A 23,794-nucleotide genomic window follows, 5' to 3' on the forward strand; every position below is an offset into this window, starting at 1 on the left:
GGGCTCCAGTTCCCTCCCACCGTTCAAAATGTACTGGGGGTTGTAGGTCAATTGGGTGGCATGGGCTCATGGGCTGAAGGGCCTGTTATCATGCTGTATGTCTAAATAAATTTAAGGTGGTACAAGAGTAGAAAGAAAAAGGTTGAAAGTCACTGTGCTGAAGCCCTTCCTATCCAGATATTGGTCCAAATTGTTCCAGATACGGACCACCCTCCATGCAAAAAGTTTCCCCATACGTCTTACCCTAAACCTTCGCCCTATAGTTCTAGAATCATCTACTCTGGGAAAAAGACTGTGAGCATCCACTGTTCTAAGGTCACCTCCCAGCCTTGTGCACTCCAAAGAATAAACACCCAGCCTAATGCACTGGGCACAGCTGCTACTTCACAGTGACCTCTGGTGCTGTCCATGTGGAGTTTGCATGTTCTCCCAGTGACTGCGTGTGTTCACCCTAGCTACCTTAGATCTCTCCCATCACCCAAAGATTTTTCTATTCCTGTGAATTATTCACACCGTCAGTGAGTTGTTGATTCTGGGCGAAGTTGACGTGAATGCTGGAGGTTAAACTTGGATACCAGGAGAGTAGACAAAATTGAGACTTCCACATGATGATCAACTACACCCCGTGGTGTCAATGGGTGCTTGATGGTCAAGGAATTCTGAGATAGCGAAATATAATCTGAGTACAGGGTCAGATACTGAGTCAGATACTTAACAGTGTGGAGGAACAGAAAGACCTTGGGCTCCAAATTCATAGATCTCTCAAGGTCACTGCACAGGTTGATAGAATAGGTAAGAAGGCCTATCAGCGGATTGAGTTCAAGAGTCAAGGGATCATGTTGTAGCTCTTTGGTGAGATCACTCTTAGAATATTATGTTCAATTCTGGTCACCTCATTACAGGAAGGATGTGGAAGCTAAGAGATTCACCAGGATGTTGCCTGGATTGGAAAATAAGTCTTATGAAGCAAGGTTAGCAGAGCTGGGACTTTTCTCTTTGGAGCAAAGAAGGATGAGAGGTGAGTTAATGGAGGTCTACAAAATTCTGAGAGGCAGACAGTCAGCATCTTTTATCCTGGGCAGGAGCATCAAACACTAGAGGACTTCCTTTCAAAGTGAAGGGAGGAAAGTTTAAGGGATACATCAAGGTAATTTTTTTTTTTACACAGAGAGTGGTGGGTGCCTGGAATGCATCGCCAGGGGTGGTGGTGGAGGCTGGAACAATAGGGGTGTTTAAGATACTCCTATGGATGAAAAGAAAATAAAGGGTTATGAGGAAGGGAGGGTTTCGTCTATTTTTGGTAGGAACAACATCGAGGACTGAAGGGCCTGTACTGTGCTGTGGTATTCTATGTCCTAATCTGGAGGAACTCATTTGGCCAGGCAGCATCATCAGGAGAAGGATCAGTCAACGTTTCAGGCCGGAAAGGTTTTGACCCGAAATGTGGGCCATTCATTTTCTCCGGCGGATTGCGTTCCAGTGTCTGCAGTCTCTTGTGCGCCTCCAGTTCCAAGATGCTTTTGGGGTACACACACGCATAACCCGTGTGAATCGGATTTGATGGGGTCAGTGAGTTTCAGGTCCAACTGGCTGCATGGCGTCACTGTGACTCAGCAATTCTGGAGACCTGGCCGAGATTGCAGCAGGAGGGGGTTCTGAATATTCCTGCACACGGGGAGGGGTTGGGGAAGGATGTTGCTGTTTGTATCAAGGAGAATATGGCTGTGCCGGAGAGAGGGGACGTCCAGGACAAAAATAATCCATTGGATGCAGAGAAACATGAGATTCCATGGGTATGGCAGTGAGGAGATCTGCTAAGTTGTGATAAGAAGAGAACAACTTAAGGATCATTGGGGTTGGGGGCTAGTTTCTTCAGTGCATTTAGGAGGACGTTCTACTTCAGTACATTTCTGGACTAACAAAAGAAAGTCTATTTCTGAACTTGATTCTGGTGAATGAGCCAGGTTTGGTGAACCAATTATCCAGGGGGAACATGTAGGAAACATGTTGGTGTAGATAATTTCAAGATAATTGTCAATCATCGAAGGGTTGTTTTCAAAGAGTTGAAAATGGATGAATTGGAATTGAAGGCGCCAAGAAAATCTGTTAAGTGTTCTAGCCGTCTTCTCAAGAAAATCTGGTGCTGTCTGTAAGGAGCTTGGACGTTCTCCTCGTGTTTGCATACGTTTCCTCTGAGTGCTCCAGCTTCCTCCCACCCTTCAAAAACAAACATACTGGGTTTGTAGGTTAATTGGTACGTTCGGGTGGCACTGGCTCGTGGAAGTGTGCTGGTCTCTAAATTATTATTTTTTAATTAAATTGTTCAACAAAGCATGAAACTTCAAACTAGTTAGTTTGACCTAATTGATAGGGAAACAATCATTCCAAAAAAGATGCCACGATGGCTTTGGTACACAGGGATCCTGAGTGGAAAGGAACAATTTCTGTTAGTAGGGAGTCAACAATGGGCATCAGATTCTCAACGTTAAACTCCGGGTCTTTTTGGGGTGCGGTCAGGAAGTTCAACACCCAGACTGTGCAGGAACTTCTCTCTGCCAATTGCTTTTCCTGCTCGACCAAATGTCAGTTTCAAATCTCTACGCGATGTGGAGAACCGGATGAAGAGATGCATGGTTCAGGTGGATTCCTAAATGTTTGCTGCTGGGATTTTTAGTTACCTACTGCTTCAAAGCAGGGCCTTCTGAGTGGAAAATCACCCTAGTTTTAAGTTCCCCTCATGACCATGTGTCCAATGTTTCCACATGTCTACCACTACCATAGCCTGGCCACGCTACAGAAATGCAGATTGGGTGTCATGTTAAATATCCTCTATTGAAGCAGGTTGTTGTTACTAACTCAAGCTAGGAATTCTGTGACTTATGGGCAGAAATGAGCCTGTAAACTCCAGATATTTTCCTGTTGTTTTGCTTTGGATATTGAGTCATTCATCAATTGGTTTCCCAGTGCAATATATTTTACTTCTGTATTGGGCTCTTTGTTGATTAGCTTGGGGTTTTATTGTTTCTTTTTAAGTAAAGATATGTAAATTTTTAAAAATTGGATATGTTCTGGTATTAAAAACAAATCATTCAAGACTTGCATCAAGTTTCCTCGAAATAGAGAGATGCAGCACAGAAACAGACCCTTCACCCACTGAGATCACACTGACCATCACTCATCCACTTACACTAATCCCAGTTTTTAGACGTCTTCACATATTCCAATCATTTCCCCCCCCCCCCCCCCAAATTCTCCCACTCACCAACATATTCGGGGAAATTTAGAGGCCATTTAACCTCCAAGCCCACAGAGGGAACCTAGAGCACTGGGAGGAAATGCACGTGGTCCTGAGGAGAGCATGCAAACTCCACACAGACAGCATCCAAAGTCAGGAGTGAAGCCAGGTCTCCGGTAGCAAGTGCAGTCTCAGTAAGTTGAAATCAGCAATAATAACGACACATGCAAGCCTTGTTAAAATTAAAAGTTGCAGCTGGTCACCCGGTTGTCTCTGCCATGCCACTGACCACAAACTCCCTTCATCTATCCCCCTCCCCCCCCCCCAGGTCCTTCGCAATCTTCAAAGCCTCTTCTTTACAGTCACGCTATTCTCCCCACTCTGTTACTGCGGCAATGGCCTTTAACCTTGGCGGTGTCTCCATGACAAACATGTCCGAGGGTGAAAATCTGGCCCTGCCCAAAGAGTGGGATTCAGTGCAACTTTGTCAACCGTTTGGTTATGGACCTTCTGCAAAGAAGCGCGGCCAGGGAGATCACAACATCGACAGGGTGTTGGGTGCTAAACTGAGAAAAAGGAATACGGGAGCACAAAATCAACAGAGATCCAAATAAAATGGAAGACCTCATTCAAGAATAACATGAGTTTAATGTGAATTCAGGGATGAATATTGGCCAGGATTTGCCCGCTATGACTACCATAATTGAAGACCTCTCCCAACCCCCGTCACTTGTGCACCAGCTACACTAACTGAGATACTTTGAGCTAGATGTCATGGTTTTTATCACCCTATGGAACTGGATAGTTCGATCTTCAAGTGAGATGATGCCCAAAAGCCCACCTCAAGGCAGGGGACAGAGTCCCCACCCGCCCCAACTCAACCTCAGGAGACCGGGTCAACGGGCAACCGAGATGCCTCTGGAGACCCATCTCCTCAATCCAATAGACACGGTAAGGCTTAAGGAGCAGAAGAGGGAATACATAGGAATATAAGGAGGAAAGAATGGAAATGATAGTGATAAATTCTCTTAGGAAAAGCAAGGGAAGGAAATGGGATGGAATATATAATATGTAATACCTCCAACCTGAGATGGCAACCAACCAACACCTGTTTGCTTTCAATGGTATCCGTTTGTAAATGCAGTCGCAATCAATGGCCCCTAAAATTGTACAGTTATTAAGTCTGTCAGTGGTCAACAAATATTCATACATGGACACATTTCTCTCTCTTCTCAAAAAAAACTTGCAAAAAAGACCAACACAAAAAAAGAAGACTTCAGCTAGAGGACATGACCAGGTGTTGGATCAGGAATCGAGTGGTTTATCCAATCCCACTAAACTGATCAACTTGAAAAATAACTCGACCAGGTTTTTCTAAACATTGGGAAGACCTTCACAAAGAGGGTTGCTCGACACCAGAGATCTATTTGTTGCATATTAATAACATCGTTATTGCACACCCCTTCGTTTTAACCAGCTTCCTCCAATACATCAACCCTTTGGCTTGAGGTAGGAGCAGGAATGTAATTTGAAGTTGTACCCCGAACCAGCTTATGACTTTGTCAACAGGTCAGTTAATACTTTCACTGTTCCCCTGTAATCTACAGAAAGGGAAGGTGCATTTTCTGCTGTCATTTTGTTTTATAAAAGATGATTAACAACTCAAGCAATTACTTATTTTTAACAAATAAATGTAGATTTAAGTTTTATCTTTACAGGTGTGATTAGCACATTGAGTTAAGGATTAGATCCTCTGGGAGAAAATAAATTAGGTACCTTCTGTATATTGGGGATCTTTTACATTGGACAGTTTGGGGTTCGGAACCTTATCTGTTTTTAGTGACACAGCGTTCTGAGAACCCCGATTCTCTATATATTGGAGCTTGAAACCATGTGCTTTGGGGAGTTGAATGCTTGTGTAATGGTGACATAAGCCCCAGCATATCAGGGTCTAGATCATGTATGGGGGGGTGGGGGCAAAGAACTCTTGCAGAGAAGCTAAACTCCGACACCTGAGAATACCCCTGTATGTTGGGACCTCATCCTTAATTCTGGACATAATCCCCTGAAAATTGGGCCAAAGTTGCTATAAGTTACAGATGCGAATCCCCAAGTTTAGTGCAGAATCTTTGTATATTGGAGACCTAATCCCCTGTATAAAATGGGAAAGAACTCCTATGTTTATGAATTGAGTTCTGGCTGCATTTCATGCCTGAACCTGGTATACAATGGACCTGCCCCCTCCCCCCTGCCCACATATGCGGGTGTTGAACTGTATAGTAGGGTCAGTACACTGTGCACGTCAGACGTGAGCCCCCGTTTATGAGGAAACTGAGGCCGTGTTTTTAATGTACATAAATCCGTGCATACTGGAGACTGAATCCCTTCACATTATGGACCAGGACCCATGTTTGTTAGGGCTAAACTCCTGAACATTATGGTCGGGCACCCCTGTGTATTGGGGTTTAACCCCTGTACAATATGGAGTGGGACCCCTGAATATTGGACCTGAACATTATGAACTGGATCCCCAGTATGTTGTGGTTGAACCTCTGTACATTACAGACTGAGACCCTGTATGTTGGGGCTGAACCCCTGTACATCATGGACTTGGACCTCAGTACATTATGGACTGAGACACTTGCATGTTGAGGCTGAACACCTGTACATTATGGACTGAGACCCTATATGTAGGGGCTGAACCCCTGTACTTTATGGACTTGGTCCCCAGTATGTTGGGGCTGAACCCCTGTACATTATAGACCGAGACCCCTGTACTTTATGGACTGGGACCCCAGTATGTTGGGGCTGAACCCCTGTACATTATGGACTTGCTCCCCAGTATGTTGGGGCTGAACCCCTGTACATTTATAGACCAGGATCCCTGAATGTTGTGGCTGCACCCCTGTACATTATGGACTTGGTCCCCAGTACGTTGGTGCTGAACCCCTGTACATTATAGACCGGGACCCCTGTAATTTATGGACTGGGACGCCAGTATGTTGGGGCTGAACCCCTGTACATTATAGACCGGGACCCCTGTAATTTATGGACTGAGACACTTGCATGTTGGGGCTGAACCCCTGTACATTATAGACCGGGACCCCTGTACTTTATGGACTGGGACGCCAGTATGTTGGGGCTGAACCCCTGTACATTATGGACTTGGTCCCCAGTATGTTGGGGCTGAACCCCTGTACATTATGGACCGGGACCCCTGAATTTTGGGGCTGAACCCCTGTACATTATAGACCGGGACCCCTGTAATTTATGGACTGAGACACTTGCATGTTGGGGCTGAACCCCTGTACATTATAGACCGGGACCCCTGTACTTTATGGACTGGGACGCCAGTATGTTGGGGCTGAACCCCTGTACATTATAGACCGGGACCCCTGTAATTTATGGACTGAGACACTTGCATGTTGGGGCTGAACCCCTGTACATTATAGACGGGGACCCCTGTACTTTATGGACTGGGACGCCAGTATGTTGGGGCTGAACCCCTGTACATTATGGACTTGGTCCCCAGTATGTTGGGGCTGAACCCCTGTACATTATGGACCGGGACCCCTGAATGTTGGGGCTGAACCCCTGTACATTATAGACCGGGACACCTGTACTTTATGGACTGGGACGCCAGTATGTTGGGGCTGAACCCCTGTACATTATGGACTTGGTCCCCAGTATGTTGGGCTGAACCCCTGTACATTATAGACCGGGACCCCTGAATGTTGGGGCTGAACCCCTGTACATTATAGACCGGGACCCCTGTACTTTATGGACTGGGACGCCAGTATGTTGGGGCTGAACCCCTGTACATTATGGACTTGGTCCTCAGTATGTTGGGGCTGAACCCCTGTACATTATAGACCGGGACCCCTGAATGTTGGGGCTGAACCCCTGTACATTATAGACCGGGACCCCTGTATGTTGGGGCTGAAACCCTGTACATTATAGACCGGGACCCCTGAATGTTGGGGCTGAACCCCTGTACATTATAGACCGGGACCCCTGAATGTTGGGGCTGAACCCCTGTACATTATGAATCGGGACCCCTGTATGTTGGGGCTGAAACCCTGTACATTATAGACCGGGACCCCTGAATGTTGGGGCTGAACCCCTGTACATTATAGACCGGGACCCCTGAATGTTGGGGCTGAACCCCTGTACATTATAGACCGGGACCCCTGAATGTTGGGGCTGAACCCCTGTACATTATAGACCGGGACCCCTGTATGTTGGGGCTGAAACCCATGTACACTGGGGACGGAGTGATCATTGCAACAATTAACACACAATACTGAAATGTAGCCAACAGTTCGAATGGAGAGATGTAGCACTGGAACTCCAGCCGCGAAGCATCTTGTACTCTGAATCTTCATCGCATTACACTTGGGAGAGGCTGTCAATCCCCTGTCTACACTGATCATTTCTTCCAATTGGCATTCCCCTGATTGGCTGGTGTCATAATGGGTGAAGCCCTCCTGCCTTTGACCTGGGCTCGAACTGCCACCTCCCAACCAGATGGTGGGCTTGACGGACGATTACTGGCTTGCTGCCATCACTGGCTACTAACGGAGAAGACCTGCTCTTGATCTGTCCCTGCTGTTCACCCACTGCTGGAGGTTCAGACATGTCAGCGTCTGCGACAGAAGACCCATTCCTCAGAGATGCAAGCTTAATGCAGCAGTTAGCGCGATGCTATTACAGCTCCAGCGGCCCTGGGTTCAAACCCAGCGCTGTCTGTAAGGAGTCTGAACATTCTCCCCGTGTCCTCGTGGGTTCCTCTCACATTCCAAAGATGTACAGGGTTGGTCACTTGGGTTTATTTGGGTGGAACTTGGATTTAGTTGAGCAGCTGAAAGGCTTGTGGAGCATGCTATGTGGACCTGAGCTCATGGCCAGATAGGCCATGATCTCATTGAGCGGCTGAGCAGGCTTGACAGGCCAGACTCCTGCTCCTTCTTCTTGGGTCAATGTTTCTTACGCTTACCCCTTGTGGCTCTGTGCATCTAGCCTGATGTTCTTCAGGAGCCTGTCTGACATCTCAATGCCCAGTTCTAGTGGGGACACCAAGGGGAGGATGGACATCAATGAGAGGTTGAGATTCCCTCCCTTCCCCAACAAGTGATCGGGAAATGACAGCGCCATCACTGGGACCAGTTCAGGAGAGAACCTCCAAACCCTCTGGGGAGAAAATGGCAGGGGTAGTTCGGTAGACAGCTAAAGCCATATAACTCACCAAGAGCACCTGAGAGGAGTGGGCTTGGTAAGACCCAATGTCGATTCATTTCGGGGTCTCTTTGTACGGAGAAAGGAAGGTCGGGGATTGGGGAGCTCTGGAGGAGGTATGACGTCAGAGCATTTTGACAGCTTGGATGCTGGAGTAGGATCAAATCCCTCACCTTCTCCTCTCCAGGAAATAACTGGGTAAGGGTTTAAGGGGAGGAACAACATGACATTTATATGGCACCCCAATACCCTGATCTGCTGCGCCTTTCGCAAAGGAATCCCTCCCCAGGACTGACAGCCTCTCCTCATAACTATTTGTTCATGCCAACACATCTAATATCAGAGCACAGCATCTTCACACAAACACATACAATTAAGAGGCAAGTTTCAACTTCAAAGCTACAGCATTTCATGAGATTGGTCTATATTGGCTGGATCAAAATTGAGTCGAACAAGTCCATATTCTCTCATTCAGGGGTTAAAAAAAGGCAAAAAGGAGGATGTTCAATTCTGAGGGGGGTTGACAGGTTGGAGTATGAGAAGCTGCCCCCTTTGGCTGGAGAGTCGAGAAAAAGGGGTACAGACTTTGGATAAGGGGTTGGCTGAGATAATCTAAAGGCCTTCATACAGAGTGTGGTGAACTGCAATTCTCTTCCGTGAAGGATCAGTTGTTGAGGAGTTTTGGGAGGCTGAGGGAATGAGGTGGTGTGAGGGAACTGGGATTAAGGTGGAAACAGGAGGGCAGAGTTGGCTCACACTTCCTGATCTACGTGTTCTTGCTTCAAAGACAAAATGCAGCGATGAGACCATCCTGGAATGGTCTTTGCCAAGTGTTGAAGATCACTTTGATCAGGGGCCAGGGGCGTATCTACGGAAAATAGCACCTTTGGAAGGGGTGGCCAACTGTTTATATTCCTTGCGTCAAGGAGAGCTGGCCTTGGTGGCTGCCATGTTGTATTTGGCTTCGGCCTTTTAATCAGTTGAGGGTGAACGAGAGGACGAAGCGGAGAAGAAAGAGGTGTGTGTTCTTTGTATGTCGGGGGGTAGGGAGAGGTGGTGGTGGTGGGGGAAATCAGACTCGGTCTGGACAAATCGGGCCTACGTCTAGGCTAACCATGCCTCCTTCAGTGTGCCACTTCATTGAGGGAGGCGCGGAAACCAGCGGGGGCAGAAACTCCTCAGTTCCCCCCCCCCCCCCCCCTGTTCTGATGGTGCCCAGGGCACTTGCCATACCCTAGATACGCCCCCGCCAAGGGCAGGGAGAGAAGCAGAGCTGGAACTTGGATGGAAAAGGGGAGACAATGACTGGCGAGGCTGGAATGAGGGGACAGAGCCTCAAGACTCGGGGAGAAGATGAGGAGGAACTGCTTTTCCCAAAGAATCGTCCATCTGTGGAATTCTCTGCCCATGGAAACAGTGTGGAGGGTGCCTCATAGAAATACATTTCAACACAGGTGGATAGACTTTTGAAGGAGAGAGGAATTCTGGGGGGCAGACGGGTGAGTGGAGCTGAATCCATGTCTAGGTCAGCTGTGATCTTACTGAATCCGGAGCAGGTACTGCAAGCTGGTGTGCCTATGCCTGGTCGGATTTCCTCTGTTCTTATGCAAGTTGGGCGTGGCAATGAGAGACGTTTGCTCTCAAAGTGCATATGTAGCCAAAGTCTGTGGGGCAGTGGGCCGCAATGTGTGATAAATAACTGCAATTAGGTGGCCTGCTGAGGTCAGCTTTACTGGGACAGAAGGGAGAGACTCCTGATGCAAAGAGCAAAATTATGCAGCAAGGAGAATGAACCAACTCACCCGCGGTGGGATGGAGGGAGCGGCGGGTTAGATGGAGTTGGGGGGGGGGGTCAGTGAGGAACCCTGGGGCTATGAGGGGCAAGGTTTAAATGCATCTGTGAATAAGGAACGGGGGGCTGGAAACCTGCTGGTTCCTCAGCCCACCCTGCGGAGCCAGACTCTGTCTCCAGGGGAGGTGATGGGGGCAGGGTGGGGGCCTGCGGCAGGGTGGGACGGGACAGGGAGGGCAAGTCCAGCAGGAACATCAAGGTAGGATCGAGAATTGAACATCACAGCCTCCACAGACCAACGCAAACACTGTCCACTAGGATCATTGGGAAGGCAATCCTTCAGCCAGACATGCTGCACACAGTATGAGGTCATTCATTAAAACAAGCCTTAAGGAAAAAGCAACAAAAACATTTCTGTCACTTTGCCAAACCAAGCTCTCCGAATTGCACTGACAAAATAGTATTGTGTCTTGCTTTGTTCTGTTTTGGTATTATTGTTGAGATCTGCAGTGACAACTGTGTTTAATTACAAAAATCGCATTGGACCTTTGGTCTTTGTTCCTCATTGTGAAGGAAGTGTTCTTATTGCATGGAAGATAAGTCAAGGCAGCTTCCCCACCCTCTGCCTGTTCTAGTTGCCCTGGTTTTGTTCAGCATTCCTGCCTTTGTAACATTGAACAATGTCCTGGTGCATGCAACTTGTGACAATCTTGCTCAATACTCCACATCTTGCATTGGGTGCAATCTTCAACCTTCCCCCTCTAATACACCCACTCACCTTAACATTCCTCCACTCCTGGGGCATGTGAACTTTAACATTCCCCTTCTGGTGTTGTATATCGAGTTACATATTCGTTCCCTCACATTAGGTGTTTAACCTTTAATGCTCGCCCTCTTTTGTTGTGCGTAACCTATAATATTCCTATCTGTATATCTGTAACAGTCCCCTCCCACTTTGTAATCACATTTAATATTTCCCATGTCATGTTGTGTAACCTTTAATATTCCCCCTCTTGTTATTTAATATTCTCCCTCACTTTGTGATAACATTTAATATCATGTCACATTTAATATTCCCCTCATTTCATGTCAAGTGCAACATTTAATATTCCCCCTTTCAAAGTGTTTAACATTTAATATCCCCCTCAGTTGTGTGTAACATTTAATATTTCCCCTCTCAGTTGTGTGTAATATCCCCCTCTCAGTTGTGTGTAACATTTAATATCCCCCTCAGTTGTGTGTAACATTTAATATTTCCCCTCTCAGTTGTGTGTAATATCTCCCTCTCAGTTGTGTGTAATATTTAATATCCCCCTCTCAGTTGTGTGTAATATTTAATATCCCCCTCTCAGTTGTGTGTAACATTTAATATCCCCCTCTCCAGTTGTGTGTAATATTTAATATCCCCCTCTCAGTTGTGTGTAACATTTAATATTTCCCCTCTCAGTTGTGTGTAATATCCCCCTCTCAGTTGTGTGTAATATTTAATATCCCCCTCTCAGTTGTGTGTAATATTTAATATCCCCCTCTCAGTTGTGTGTAACATTTAATATTTCCCCTCTCAGTTGTGTGTAATATCCCCCTCTCAGTTGTGTGTAACATTTAATATTTCCCCTCTCAGTTGTGTGTAACATTTAATATTCCCCCATCACGCTGTGCATAGTGTTTAACATTCCCTGACCTGTAAGTGCTGTCTGAGACACCCTCCGTCTTGTGTGTAACGTTCTAATTCAAGGCAGAGATTCAGGCTTCAGTTTTCAGACAGAAATAGTTTTGTTTCCCTTTCTTTAAGCAATGCTAACCATGCATTTAATTAAAAATAAACTGCAAGGTAAACAACAAACATTCAGTATTAATTGTTAGAGTTACTGAACCTTCTGGAGTGTGACATTGTGATTCATCCACATGGGATGTGTGCCCTAACTGTACCTCGTGGACTTTCTGTTATATACCTGTACTGGACGCCTGTGCCTTGGATATGAAAATTATTACCGTTACATGGCTTAACAGCTAAAGGACAAAATGTACGTCATGGAACTTATAAAATCCACACACACTGAAAATATATCTCTCATACGTTTTCTCAAAATATTCCCCACAACACTCCCTCCCCCTCCCCAATTCAAATCAACAATTACATCATTAAAACCAATAAAAATGAAAATGCAACAACATCAACTGCTCGGGTGACACAGATAACACACTCCAGATGAAAGTCCGCATGACCTCTGACCCTGCCTCGTGGCCGGGACGGGGAACCTGGTGCTCGTCCCCAAAACACATCACCAGGGCAGGTTGCGGGGTTCTGCCGAGCGGCTTTTGGAGGGGGTGGGAATAATTCGCAAAGGGACTGGCCCCTGTGAGCCCAATAAATTAGAGTGGTTCTTTATTGAAGCCACGGGAAAGGTCAGTGAGATTGTCATTCACCAATCTTGCAGGCATTTTCCTGTCACTAAATGGCTTCAACCAGATCGTCACTTTGTCTTTCCTTGGATTACAATAAAACGTCAGTTTTGCTTTTGGCCTGATTTTTTATAATGGACGCCAGGACTCACAGACACTGGTACCATGCAAGTTAAGGACACCAGTAAACATGCATCAGGAGGTACAAACAGCCATCCAGCCAATGAAAGGAAGGCGTTGGGGTTGGGTCAGAGGTCATGGTTGCAATGGTCTCTTAGTTTAGTCTAGGCAAGTAGTTTTAGATTCAGAACCAAATGCTCATATTAGGCAGGAGCAGAGGGGAGGGTGGTGAGAAGGGAGGGGGAGGGGGTGGGGGGGGGGGGGAGAGAGAGAGCGCAAGAGAGAGAGAGAGAAAGAGAGACAGATAGAGGGAGAGTGGGGAGAGAGAGTGTGTGTGTGAGAGAGAAAGAGAGGGACAGAGGGAGAGTAGGGAGAGAGTGTGTTTGTGTTTGAGAGAGAGAGGGAAAGAGAGAGAGGGCAAGGGAGAGGAAGAGAGAGGGCAAATAAGAGAGAAAGAGAGAGAGAGGGAGGGAGGGGGATGAAAGGTGGAGGTGAATCGAAAGCTCACTTACCCCAATGCTGGGTCCAAAACCAGAAGCAGGCTGGGGACTGGTGGCGCTTATGTAGTTACCAACACCAGAATCTTGACTGGCGGTTCCATAGATTTCAGCCACTGGGCCGGGGCTGCTGGCTCCGGGGAATCCACCGTGCCGGGCTGGGTTGGTGCCTACTGGGGAAGCAGGGGCGCCATAACTCGGTTGAGCATTGTAGCTATTCAGGACTGGTGTGCAAAGAATAAAGCGGGAAGTGAGGCTTGGGCCCAGCATGCACAACACATCAAAAAGCCATGTACTACGAAAGCCTAGGGCCCAATTGTCTACCACTAGTCCAAGGCCATGCGGAGAGAGACAACAGCGGTACTTATGACAGGCAGCCCATTAACTACAGCTAAGAAGCTCAGAAGACCCCTCCCTCCCCGCATTCTCCATCCCTCCTCAGACACGGTGGCCATCAGGCACCGTGTTCACCCTTCGTCACCTCAGATTTGACGCTCATGCAGAGGTTAACAATCTGTTGACCAGGCTTTGATGAGAGAGCATTCACATCTCATGCAATCTACAGAAGAGCTAGTGTTTCACTACACAGTGGGTGGGGGAGGGGTTAATAAAGACCAGCAACAGTGAACGGGATCAAGAGGATGCAGAAAGAGTTCTGGGGCAGGTGGGCTAGTATGTTTGAAGGCTGGGGCAATGTTCCCCCACCATCTCGTTCTCTCTGCACCTCTTCTGGACTCTAGGGGAGGGAGTTGGCAGACAATTTCCAGTGGGTGGAGAGAGGCAGAAGAAAATCTGTGGGGAGCGAAGATCACAAGGAAACGGCTGTGGGAAGAGATGTGTCATCGCTGTGGGTGGGGGAAGGGACAGAGGAAGGGGGCAAAAATGATCCCGATAATGAACTGGGAGGTAAAGAGGGGCATTGATACAATGGATGAGCTACCCCACGCCAGTTAACCCACCCAATTCTGCCTGTCACTAATGGACCTGGTGTAGAGGGACTGAGTCGAGTGTCTTCTCACTCACTTCGGTTGCACTTCACCGAAGCCAGTTGAGAGGCTGGAAAGACTTTGGAAATTCTCCCTGGTTGTTGGAAATGGGGGTTCGGGGTCTGCCTGCCTACTGGGCAACCCAAGCTTTGAGGCGTTTTCCTTCAAACTCCATCAGCAGCAGTCACATGATCCCCCGCACCCCTCCTTGTTCAATAAGATGGCACCCTGACGTTGCCGCTCTCCCACGCTTGAGGCAAGGGAGGAGGCCGCGCAGTTGGCGGACACAATGGCCCCCTCAGGTGCCCTCGAGCACTTTAAATATCCATCTTGGAATAGGATCATCCCCAATTTTTCGAGGTTGGTAACCTCAAGGAGGGCTGTTACATCATAATATTAGCATGCAAACCATGATTAAGCTAACATAACCCTTTTTACATTGGTGTTGGGGGAGCAACAGGGCAAGATGGAGCACAAATCAGTCACCTCCTGGGATGAGAGATTCAGTAGACAAATCGGGGACAAGCCGAACTTTGATCTGTCCTGTTTGGCCACGTCACTATTCTCCCGTGCATCTCTGTTGGTCAATATGAAGATCAAGCTGATCCCTACCCCGGCCCTCCCTCCCTCGCTCGCTTCCTGGGATCACCTGTGTGCTTCACCGTCCCAACACAAGTGCACCCCAAGTCAGTCAGTGTCCACAGGTCCACCGGTGCCTCTTGACAATGATGTCATCGCTGCCGGGAAGAGCGGTTCGTCCAGAGGGTCTCTCGCTCTTTATCCCTCCATCCTTGGAATTCCAGTGTGACGGGAAGAGGCGAGTGACAGCTGAGCCCAGCTTCTCGTGGTGGTTCGGACGTCTTGTCTAAATTCCCCCAAAGCCGCCCCCCCCCCAACACCTGAGTAGCACCAATCCCAGACCTAGTCCGTCCTCTCCACTCTGCATGGGGTGGGATGGGGGGCCACGGGGTGTTTACTAAAGTCAAACCGACGTGAAATGGTCACCTGGTGGGACTTGCGGAGGGAGTTCGGAGCTGTCTCAGATGGGATGTTGAGAGGTAGTGAGAGGGTGGGGGGAGATAATGAAGAAGATGACACCGTTTCACCCAACCCCACCCCACAGGAACTCCTAAATGGGTAGGTTAATCTCTAAGAGGCAGTTCCAATTTACTTACATTGCTTACCTGTCATTTTTATCAGTGGTTGGGGCCACGTTAGCAGCTGGCTGTTTAATCCAGGTGCAGACCCTATTTAATTAAATTAGAAAGCTGTTGGTTCTGAGTAGAGCTCGCTGCTTCAGACAGGTGACTTGAGTCAAGGTGACCATGAGGACAGGGTTGACTGTACCACTATCTCCCCACCTCCCCCTTACCCCACCACACGTTGTGCATCACACACCATTTCATCCCAGGAAGCCTCTGCTGGACTTGAACACTCCAGGGTGGGGTTAGCTGGTGGACAATGATGTCAGGCCACTCAGCGTTACATCACTGCTCACCGTGACATCACCCTGTGTGACATCACTACTTAGTCTGAAATTGTTCCTAGTGATATCATTGTTCTGCATGACATCACTACTTTGCTTCACATCATTGGTCTGTGTGACGTCACCATTTCTTTCACATGACATTAATTCTTCGCCACTTAGCGTCAGATCTCATTGTGTGACACAACCACTCCACATAACATCACTGCCCAGCATGACATCATTGCTCTGTATGACGTCACCAGTCCACGTGACATAATTGCTCTGCGTGATGTCACCACTCGGCGTGACATCACCATTCAGCATGACATAATCTCTCTGGGTGATGTCATCACTCAGCGTGACATCATTGCTCCGTGGAAACTCGGGAGACTATGGACACTGGAAACTGAAGCTAGACATCGTCTACTGGAGGGCTCAGTGGGTCGAACAGCACCAGTGGGAGAGGAAGACCGGTGTGGGGCTCATCTTTCACCCCTCCTGTACTGTCCTCTTTACACTTGCTTCTGTTCTGACTCCCGTCCATCCCAATGAAGGGTGCCGACCGGAAACATCGACCTCCTCCCACTAATCCTGCTTGACCTGCTGATTTCCTCCAGCAGACAGTGTTGGGTTTCCCTACTCCCTAACTGTTTCCGAGAAACCACAAGGCATCTGAGTTTGGACGGTTGTCATTTCTCAGGAACCTGAAAGCGATTTAGGGAATTGGGTTGTCCCTTTTTAACCAGCCAACAAGATGACAAGTACTTCAGAGAATGTCTGGAAAAGTCATTATTTCTGAGTTCGACGGACTTTGGACAAGATTATCTCAACTGTTCACATCCTGCTCCTGCTCTATCAAAAAGCCTCACCGCTCTGAACCATGTCAGGCTACTGCCAACCAACTTGGGTGGCGTCAGAGGGCATATTTCCCCACCCTCTTGCTGACTCCTGGATGAAGGTTTGATGGGCCTTCCAACACTTGCTGAACCATCCCCTCAGAAGTGGCCACAGGACTAAACAGGATAGAGTTAGGAACTTCAAACACCTGGGTGTCAACATCTCCGAGGATCTGTCCTGGGGCCATAATGTCGATGCAATCATGAAGAAGGCTTGCCAGCAGCTATACTTTGTGAGGAGTTTGAGGAGATTTGGTACGTCACCAAAGACTCTTGCAAATTTCCACTGGTGTAATGTGGAGAACATCACTGTCTGGTTCGGAAGTGCCAATGCACAAAACCGGAAAAGGCGATAGAGGATTGTAAACTCGGCCAGCACCGTCGTGGCCATTCGTTCACTCCATTAAAGAGATCTTTAAGAGGCGGTGTCTCAAGAAAACAGCCTCTATTGTCAAGGACCCTCACCACCTAGGCCATTCCCTTTTATCACTGCTACCATCAGGAAGGAGGTACAGGAGGCTGAAGACATACATTCAACTTACTAAACCAACTTCTTCCCCTCTGCCGCCAGGTTTTTGAATGGAAGATGAACTTACAGGCACTACCTTGCTTTTCTGCACAAATTATTTATTTTTTTACATCTTTTAATAAGGAATGAGCAGAGAGCGAATTCTTAAATAAGTCTCTGAATGAGTGTTGTTGAGGAGTCTGATGGTGATGGGGTAGCAACTATTCCTGAACCTGGTGGTGTGAATCTTGTGGCACCGATACCTCTTTCCTGATGGCAGTGGCAAGGACAGAGGAGGGAGGTTAAGGATCAATGGCATTGCTGGGAGTTGGCTCAGGTACAGGCCACTGGAGGTAAGGATGGTGGGTTTCTTTCCCTGAATGACGTCAGTGAACTACATTCAACAACCTGGCAGTTTTGTGTTCACTTTTATTAGGAAATGTAAACAGGAGAAGCAAGAGTAGGTTAGTGGAATTCAGATTTGAGATTTATTGTCAGAATGCATACATTTCATCACGTACAACCCTGAGATTCCTTTTTCCTGCGGGCCAGGCAGAATGACCACTTATAGGTAGTGCAAAAAAAAACTGTACATGATCTACACATTTAAACAAATAAATGAAAACGACTGTGTGCAATACAGAGAGAGAAAAAAAATCAATTAAGTGCAAAAGTACGAGTTCTTAAATGAGTCCCTGATTTGAGTTTGTTGTTGAGGAGTTTGATGATGGAGGGGGAGCGGCTGTTCCTGAACCTGGTGGGGCGAGTCTTGTGGAACTGAAGGCTTCCTCATTGTTTCGGAGGTTTGGATCTGGGCTTAGACTGCCGATGGTTTGAACTGAAGTCTTGTGCAGCCATGGGAGCGCTTTTCAGTATTTGCACAGTTAGTTTATTTACATTTCTTTAATGGGACTTCATTTGGCTTCTCTTTCTCTGATTGTAAGAGACGTCCGGCTATGTCATGGTTACATGACAATAAATAGTATCTGATCTGTGTTACTAGTTCCCATTTCTGCAAGAATAAAGAGCAAATCTCTGTTTAAGATGAGTGGAGGAAGGTTTAGGGGAGACGTCAGAGAAGTTTTTTGCTCAGAGAGTTGTAGGTGCCTGGAATGCATGGCTGGGGAGGTGCTGGAGGCTGGAACAGGGACATTTAAAGACTCTTTGATAGGTGCAAGGATGTAAGAAAAATAAAGGGTTATGTGTGTGAGGTAGGAAAGGGTTATTAGATTGTTGTGGGCTGATTTCATTCTGTGCTGAATGTTCTGTGGAAAGATTGATCTAATATCCTTCAATATATCAGGCCAGATCCTGCTCAAGCTATACACTGGGTTTGCACCCCCTTGTTCTCTCTAATTGGGCTGGAGTCTGCTTGCAGATCCTGATGTCCTTTGATAGCTTCCTGAAGTATTTGACTGCTTCAAAATGTCTCTGATAATCAGAACCATTTAAAAATTGCTAAATAGATTTAAATAATTTAAGAGAATTTAAATAATTTAACAGAATAGCAATATTTATTTATAACCACATTTAACTAAATGTAAACTAAAAATTAATTAAAACGAGGGGAAAGAAAACAAATTATTTGCCACTCTCACTCCTGTGACCAGGTCATCGAGTCACCCCTTTTAGAGGAGGGGGGATGCAGTAATTACAAGGACCCAAACTGCGGGTAAAGCAAAGGGGACTGCTACAAGTGCTGAGTCCACATCGGACTGGGAGATCAGAGCACTGGCAACTAATTTTGGGCGGCACGGTCAGGGTGCGCTGTTGCAGCGCCAGTGACCTGAGTTCGAATGCTGCACTGTCAGTAAGGAGTATGTTCATTCTCCCCGTGTCTGCGTGGGGTTTCCTCCCACCCTTCAAAACGTATGGTGGTTGTCGGTCAATTGTGCGGCACGGGCTCGTGGGCCAGAAGGGCTGCCTGTCTACATTTAAATATAAAATAATTCCAGCATTATGAATTTCCCCACAAGGAACTCCGCACCAGCTATGTTTGCCTGAACAGACGGTAAAAGGCAATTTCAGTCAAGTAGCAAGGCTCAAGGTAGCCCAGGACAGCCTATTCTGCACCACTTAAGTTTGTTAAAGTTAACTTCGTCGTCACAGGTGCAGTGATAAAGTTTATTGTGCGGGTAGTTCAGATAGAAATCCCTAATACAGTACGGCACGAGAAAGACCCAGTATAGAAGTGCAGTTACAGTTGGTAAAGAGCAAAGGCAACATCAGGAAAGAAGTAGAGGTGTCGCAAAACCTGCAACTCCAGGTTCAGGAACAGTTGCTACCCCTCAACCATCAGGCTCCTCGTCAAACTCTTATTTAAGGACTCTTAATTTATATGTTACTTTCAGTGAAGATTTACTTTTCTGAATTTGTTTACATTCTTTTGTATCCAATTCTTTCTTTCTAGCTCTTTCTTTCTTCCTGAGTACAGTTTACGGATACCAGTAATCAGAATTTTTGCCTGACCCGCAGGAAAAAGAATCTCAGGGTTGTATGTGATACAATGTGAGTACTCTTGACAACAAATTGGACAAGGCGAGGTTCCTGATAACAGGGGGAAAGAAATTGTCCCTGAATCTGCCGTTGTGTAATTTTCTTCCTGATGTGAGGGGGTGAAAGGGTAGGGATGAGCCGTTTGATAAATTGGCTGCTCTTCCAAGGCAGTGAGAAGTATAGATGGAAGCGTGTGATGGACTGAACCATGTTTACAACCCTCTGCGGTTTCTTGGGTTCCTCAGCAGGGCAGTTCCCATCCCACGTGGCGATGCACCCTGACAGGATACTTGGTGGGACAATTGACAGGAGGGGTGTGGCTGCAATCTTCACTTGTACGTGGGAGCGCAGCATTCGCTGTCTGGCTGCAGGAGGCACCTCGGCCTACAGAAGCAGGCAGGTCATTTCCAACAACCTGTGTGCCGAATATATGAAGCAACTAAACTTCCCCAGCTCTCAAGGGCAGAGATTTTCAAAGAGTCGCCGCCATTCAAATGTAGAGATTTCTTCTAAACTCCGAATGGCTCACTAAGACCGTGCCAAATTAAATGAACAATACTACACCCCCACCTCACTCGTTCTCTGCACCCAACTAGACTAAACGTCTCTCTGTATTCACTGTTGAGCCCCATAAAATGAGATGGCTCCTCGTTCTTCTCAACGTCAGTGTAGGCCCAGCCGTACCCCCCACTTCCATTACTTTATTACAGTAATATTCAAGCAGCTACTTCTGTCTCACAAACACGTTTAAGCGCTGTGAGGTCTTGCTACCAGCAATTGCTGCCCTGTTAAACTCCAAGCAGGAGGCAGAGGTTTCCACATGGATTCATTAGACATACAAAGGCGCCTGATTAAATCACAAAAGCCAGGCCCAGCGGTTATAATAGATGCATATAATTAAATTCAACCCTTAAATGCTCCATGGATATTTATAAGGAGTCAGAAATCTTCAAAAAGATAGAAATTTCCATTGCTAACTTGCTCTTAATGCACATTTGCCTGTTGGACGTCCCTCATATGCATTTTCTGAGAGTTGGCTTCATTGTTGACCAGTAAAATTGAGTATTTTATTTATATGGTCATTACGCTTTCTCTTCTGCTGTGATTTTATTTTAATTTACTCCTTTCCAGGAAGTGGACATCACAAGAAATACTATTGCCCCTCCGTGCTTGCCCCGGAACTGATGGGGTGGATAATAGTCGGCCACATTGGAGGGCCTTGGGCCACATCTAGGAGATGCATTTTATTCCTTTCTGGGAGATTCATGGTCACTGTTTTTTTATTATTAATGACATGCTTATTTTATTTATTTCCCAGATGCCATAGAGGGATTTGAACAAGTACCTGGATCAATGATTTGAACTCTGATTGCTACCCCGTTAACTTAACAACTGTGCTACCGTGTCCCCCAGAGGTGGAGGGTTGGAAGGATGCAGCTTTGCGAAGATGTTGGGTTGGAGGGTGATTCCCGAACCCCTCTCTCTCTCTCTGGAACAATTCCGCCTCAGGACCCCTCCAACATTGGCTTGATCCACAAGGTATTAGGAACTTCGTCCTTACAAGAAGATTCCATCAGGATTCCAACAGTTCTTCCAAGTGAAGCAACATTTCATTTGTGAATCTGCAGGGTCGTCTACTGCATCTGGTGCCCCTATTGTGGTCTCCTCTACATTGCAGAGACTGGGCGCAGACTGGGAGATCACTTTGTTGAGCACTTCGGCTCTGTCCACCACAATAGTGTGGATCTTCCAGTGGCCACCCATTTCAATTTCCTGCCCCATTCCCTTGCTGACATGTCTGTCCATGGTCTTATGCGCTGCCAGTCTGAGACCAGCTGCAAATTGAGGAACAACACCTCATCTTCTGTCCGGGCACCCTCCAACCAAATGGCATTAACATCAATTTCTCTGGTTTCCGTTAACTACCCCCTTCCCACTTCTTCATCCCCCTGCCCCCTTTCCCCCAGCTCTGTCTCTCTCTCCCCTTTTCTCTCTGTCTCCTTTCAGAGCTGAAATCAATTCTTACTATTCCCCTTATCATATCCAATTAACATCTTCTGGCTGTTAGTCTGGACTCCTCCCCTGGCCATTCTTCAGTCTCTATTCAGAGGCCTGTCTGCTTTTTACTCACACCTTGAAGAAGGGCTCAGGTCCGAAATGTCAGTTATCTATCTCTACCTCCTATAGACGCCGCAACACCAGCATGTCTGTGTGTTTACTACAATCACAGCATTATGTTTCACTCAAAAATTGATCTTCCCTGAAATTCCTGAAGGATTCCACATGTCTCCCGAGGAAATCCCAGGAGAAATCCAGTTTGGGGCAGTGTTGACTTAAGGCCTGTGCTTGAAGATGCCTGTGAGCATTGATCCATGAATTGTGAGTTCAAATCCCATTCTGGTATCCTGGGATATTCCGATTATAGGTCCTCCCCAGGTTACAAATTCCCAACTAATGTATGAGCAAGTGCTTAAGACGATTGGTAGGATGGATGTGCATGGATTTACCAGGGTGGTAGATCTTCTGCCCTTTCCTGAGTCTACCCTTTTATGTGGCTACAGTCCCATTTAATGTGATTAACTCTCCATTGTCTCTCTGGCAGCTCTGCTCCAATAAAGGATGGACAATAAGCCCAGGTCTTGCCAGAGATGCCCTACAGTATGGAGGGTCATGTGACCCTCCAGGCAGGAACCTAGTCAGAAGCCACCACATCTGCTAATCAAGGTCAAGACCAATCACAAGCACACACCTTGTGATTGGCTCCTTTGAAAGTGTACACACCTCACTACAGGCTTCCTCAATCACCTGCCCTGTTCTGGGCGTACCTGAGCCGGCCCAACGAGCTGCGGTAGAAAGCCCAACACGTGGAGGAGCTGAGTCTCTTTTCCCCTGGGAACAAACCTGACCTCCACTCCAGGTTGCAAGCCATGGGCGACACTGGAGAGTCATTTGCAAGGTGTGTGCCGGTAAAGGGTTAGGGGCTTATCATGTGTCACGTAAATACTTTTCCTAACTTAAGTTGGTTATCGAAGGATGGCGGATGCATCTTTTCCATATGTGTGTGTGTATGACTATCTTGAGTGTGTGTGTGTGTGTGTGTGTGTGTGTGTGTGTGTGTGTAGGTGTATGTATGCTTGTGCTCACATGCATGCGCCTGTAATATGATCTCTGTGGCTACTCCCGTCCCCACAGATAAAGGTCTTTGCTGTGATCAAATTGTGCTCAGACTCATTGCTTCTTGGACCCTCCAAACTTGTATCCCTCAGCACATCCCCAAACTTGGTGAACGAATAAAATGAAGGGCCTTCACACTGTGTCGACATAGTCAACAGTTTCTGCTGGATTTCCAGGAAACCTTTCTCTGGTTAATCATGTCACCTGGGGTTGTCATAAAAGGCAGGATTGCTTGAGTTCCACTGTATGTGGTGAGTAGAGCAATGCTTGCAATTGATCTGGTGAGCGAGGCTCGAATACCCAATGCATCTGAGGCATCGATTTGTACAACTGTGACACCAATATCATTAGGGTACCCATTGCAACTCGGACACCTTATGTGACCAGGACACCTAATGCAATCTGACTCAGACATTGATTACAATATGACTGGGACATCCAATGCTGGGAGAACATTAAATAGAACAAGGAGGTTCAATATGACTAGAAGACTCACTTGGATGGCATGGATAGCGTAGCAGTTAGCACAATGCTGTTACGGTGCCAGTGACCCAGGTTCAAACCCAATGCTGTCTATAAGGAGTTTGTATGTTCTCCTCATCTTTGTATGTATTTCCTCTGGATGCTCTAGTTTTCTCCTACCTTTCATGGGTGTGTGTGTGTGTGTGTGTGTGTGTGTGTGTGTGTGTGTGTGTGTGTGTGTGTGTGTGTGTGTGTGTGTGTGTGTGTGTGTGTGTGTGTGTGTGTGTGTGGGTGGTGCTGTGTTAAGATAATTCTGATTCAGACTTCCTGTGATTGAGTCATGCTTGAGTTCTAATTCCATGATCAAATTTTTGCCCCAGTTCCCTGAAACCATTTGGTTATCAGAGTTCCATAGCTGATGGATGGAAATCCCTAATCATTGCTGGATGATTACAAGAAGATCAGGGTTCCCTGATTTCTCAGAAAGGCCTCAGTCTAATCATTTGATTTGGATCCAGTCCA

The 23,794-nt window shown here is 46.9% G+C and overlaps 1 protein-coding gene across 13 annotated transcripts in view; it reads right to left on the reverse strand.

The window, feature by feature from the left end:
• The window catches only part of msi2b (musashi RNA-binding protein 2b), a 482,764-nt gene that overhangs the window by 11,794 nt on the left and 447,176 nt on the right, over positions 1-23,794 (reverse strand). For 7 of the 13 annotated variants that reach the window (XM_069910893.1, XM_069910894.1, XM_069910892.1 and 4 more), the window contains 2 exons: positions 15,444-15,515; positions 13,298-13,506 (listed from right to left, as the gene is read on the reverse strand). In XM_069910893.1, the coding sequence (XP_069766994.1) occupies positions 13,298-13,506; positions 15,444-15,515 (281 nt within the window). Of the gene's footprint in view, positions 1-4,313; positions 4,396-13,297; positions 13,507-15,443; positions 15,516-23,794 lie in introns of all 13 variants that reach the window. The other 6 variants (XM_069910903.1, XM_069910901.1, XM_069910891.1 and 3 more) reach the window with 5 other exon arrangements.

The sequence above is a fragment of the Narcine bancroftii genome, chromosome 14 (assembly GCF_036971445.1).
Source record: "Narcine bancroftii isolate sNarBan1 chromosome 14, sNarBan1.hap1, whole genome shotgun sequence".
Classification (NCBI taxonomy): Eukaryota; Metazoa; Chordata; class Chondrichthyes; order Torpediniformes; family Narcinidae; genus Narcine; species Narcine bancroftii.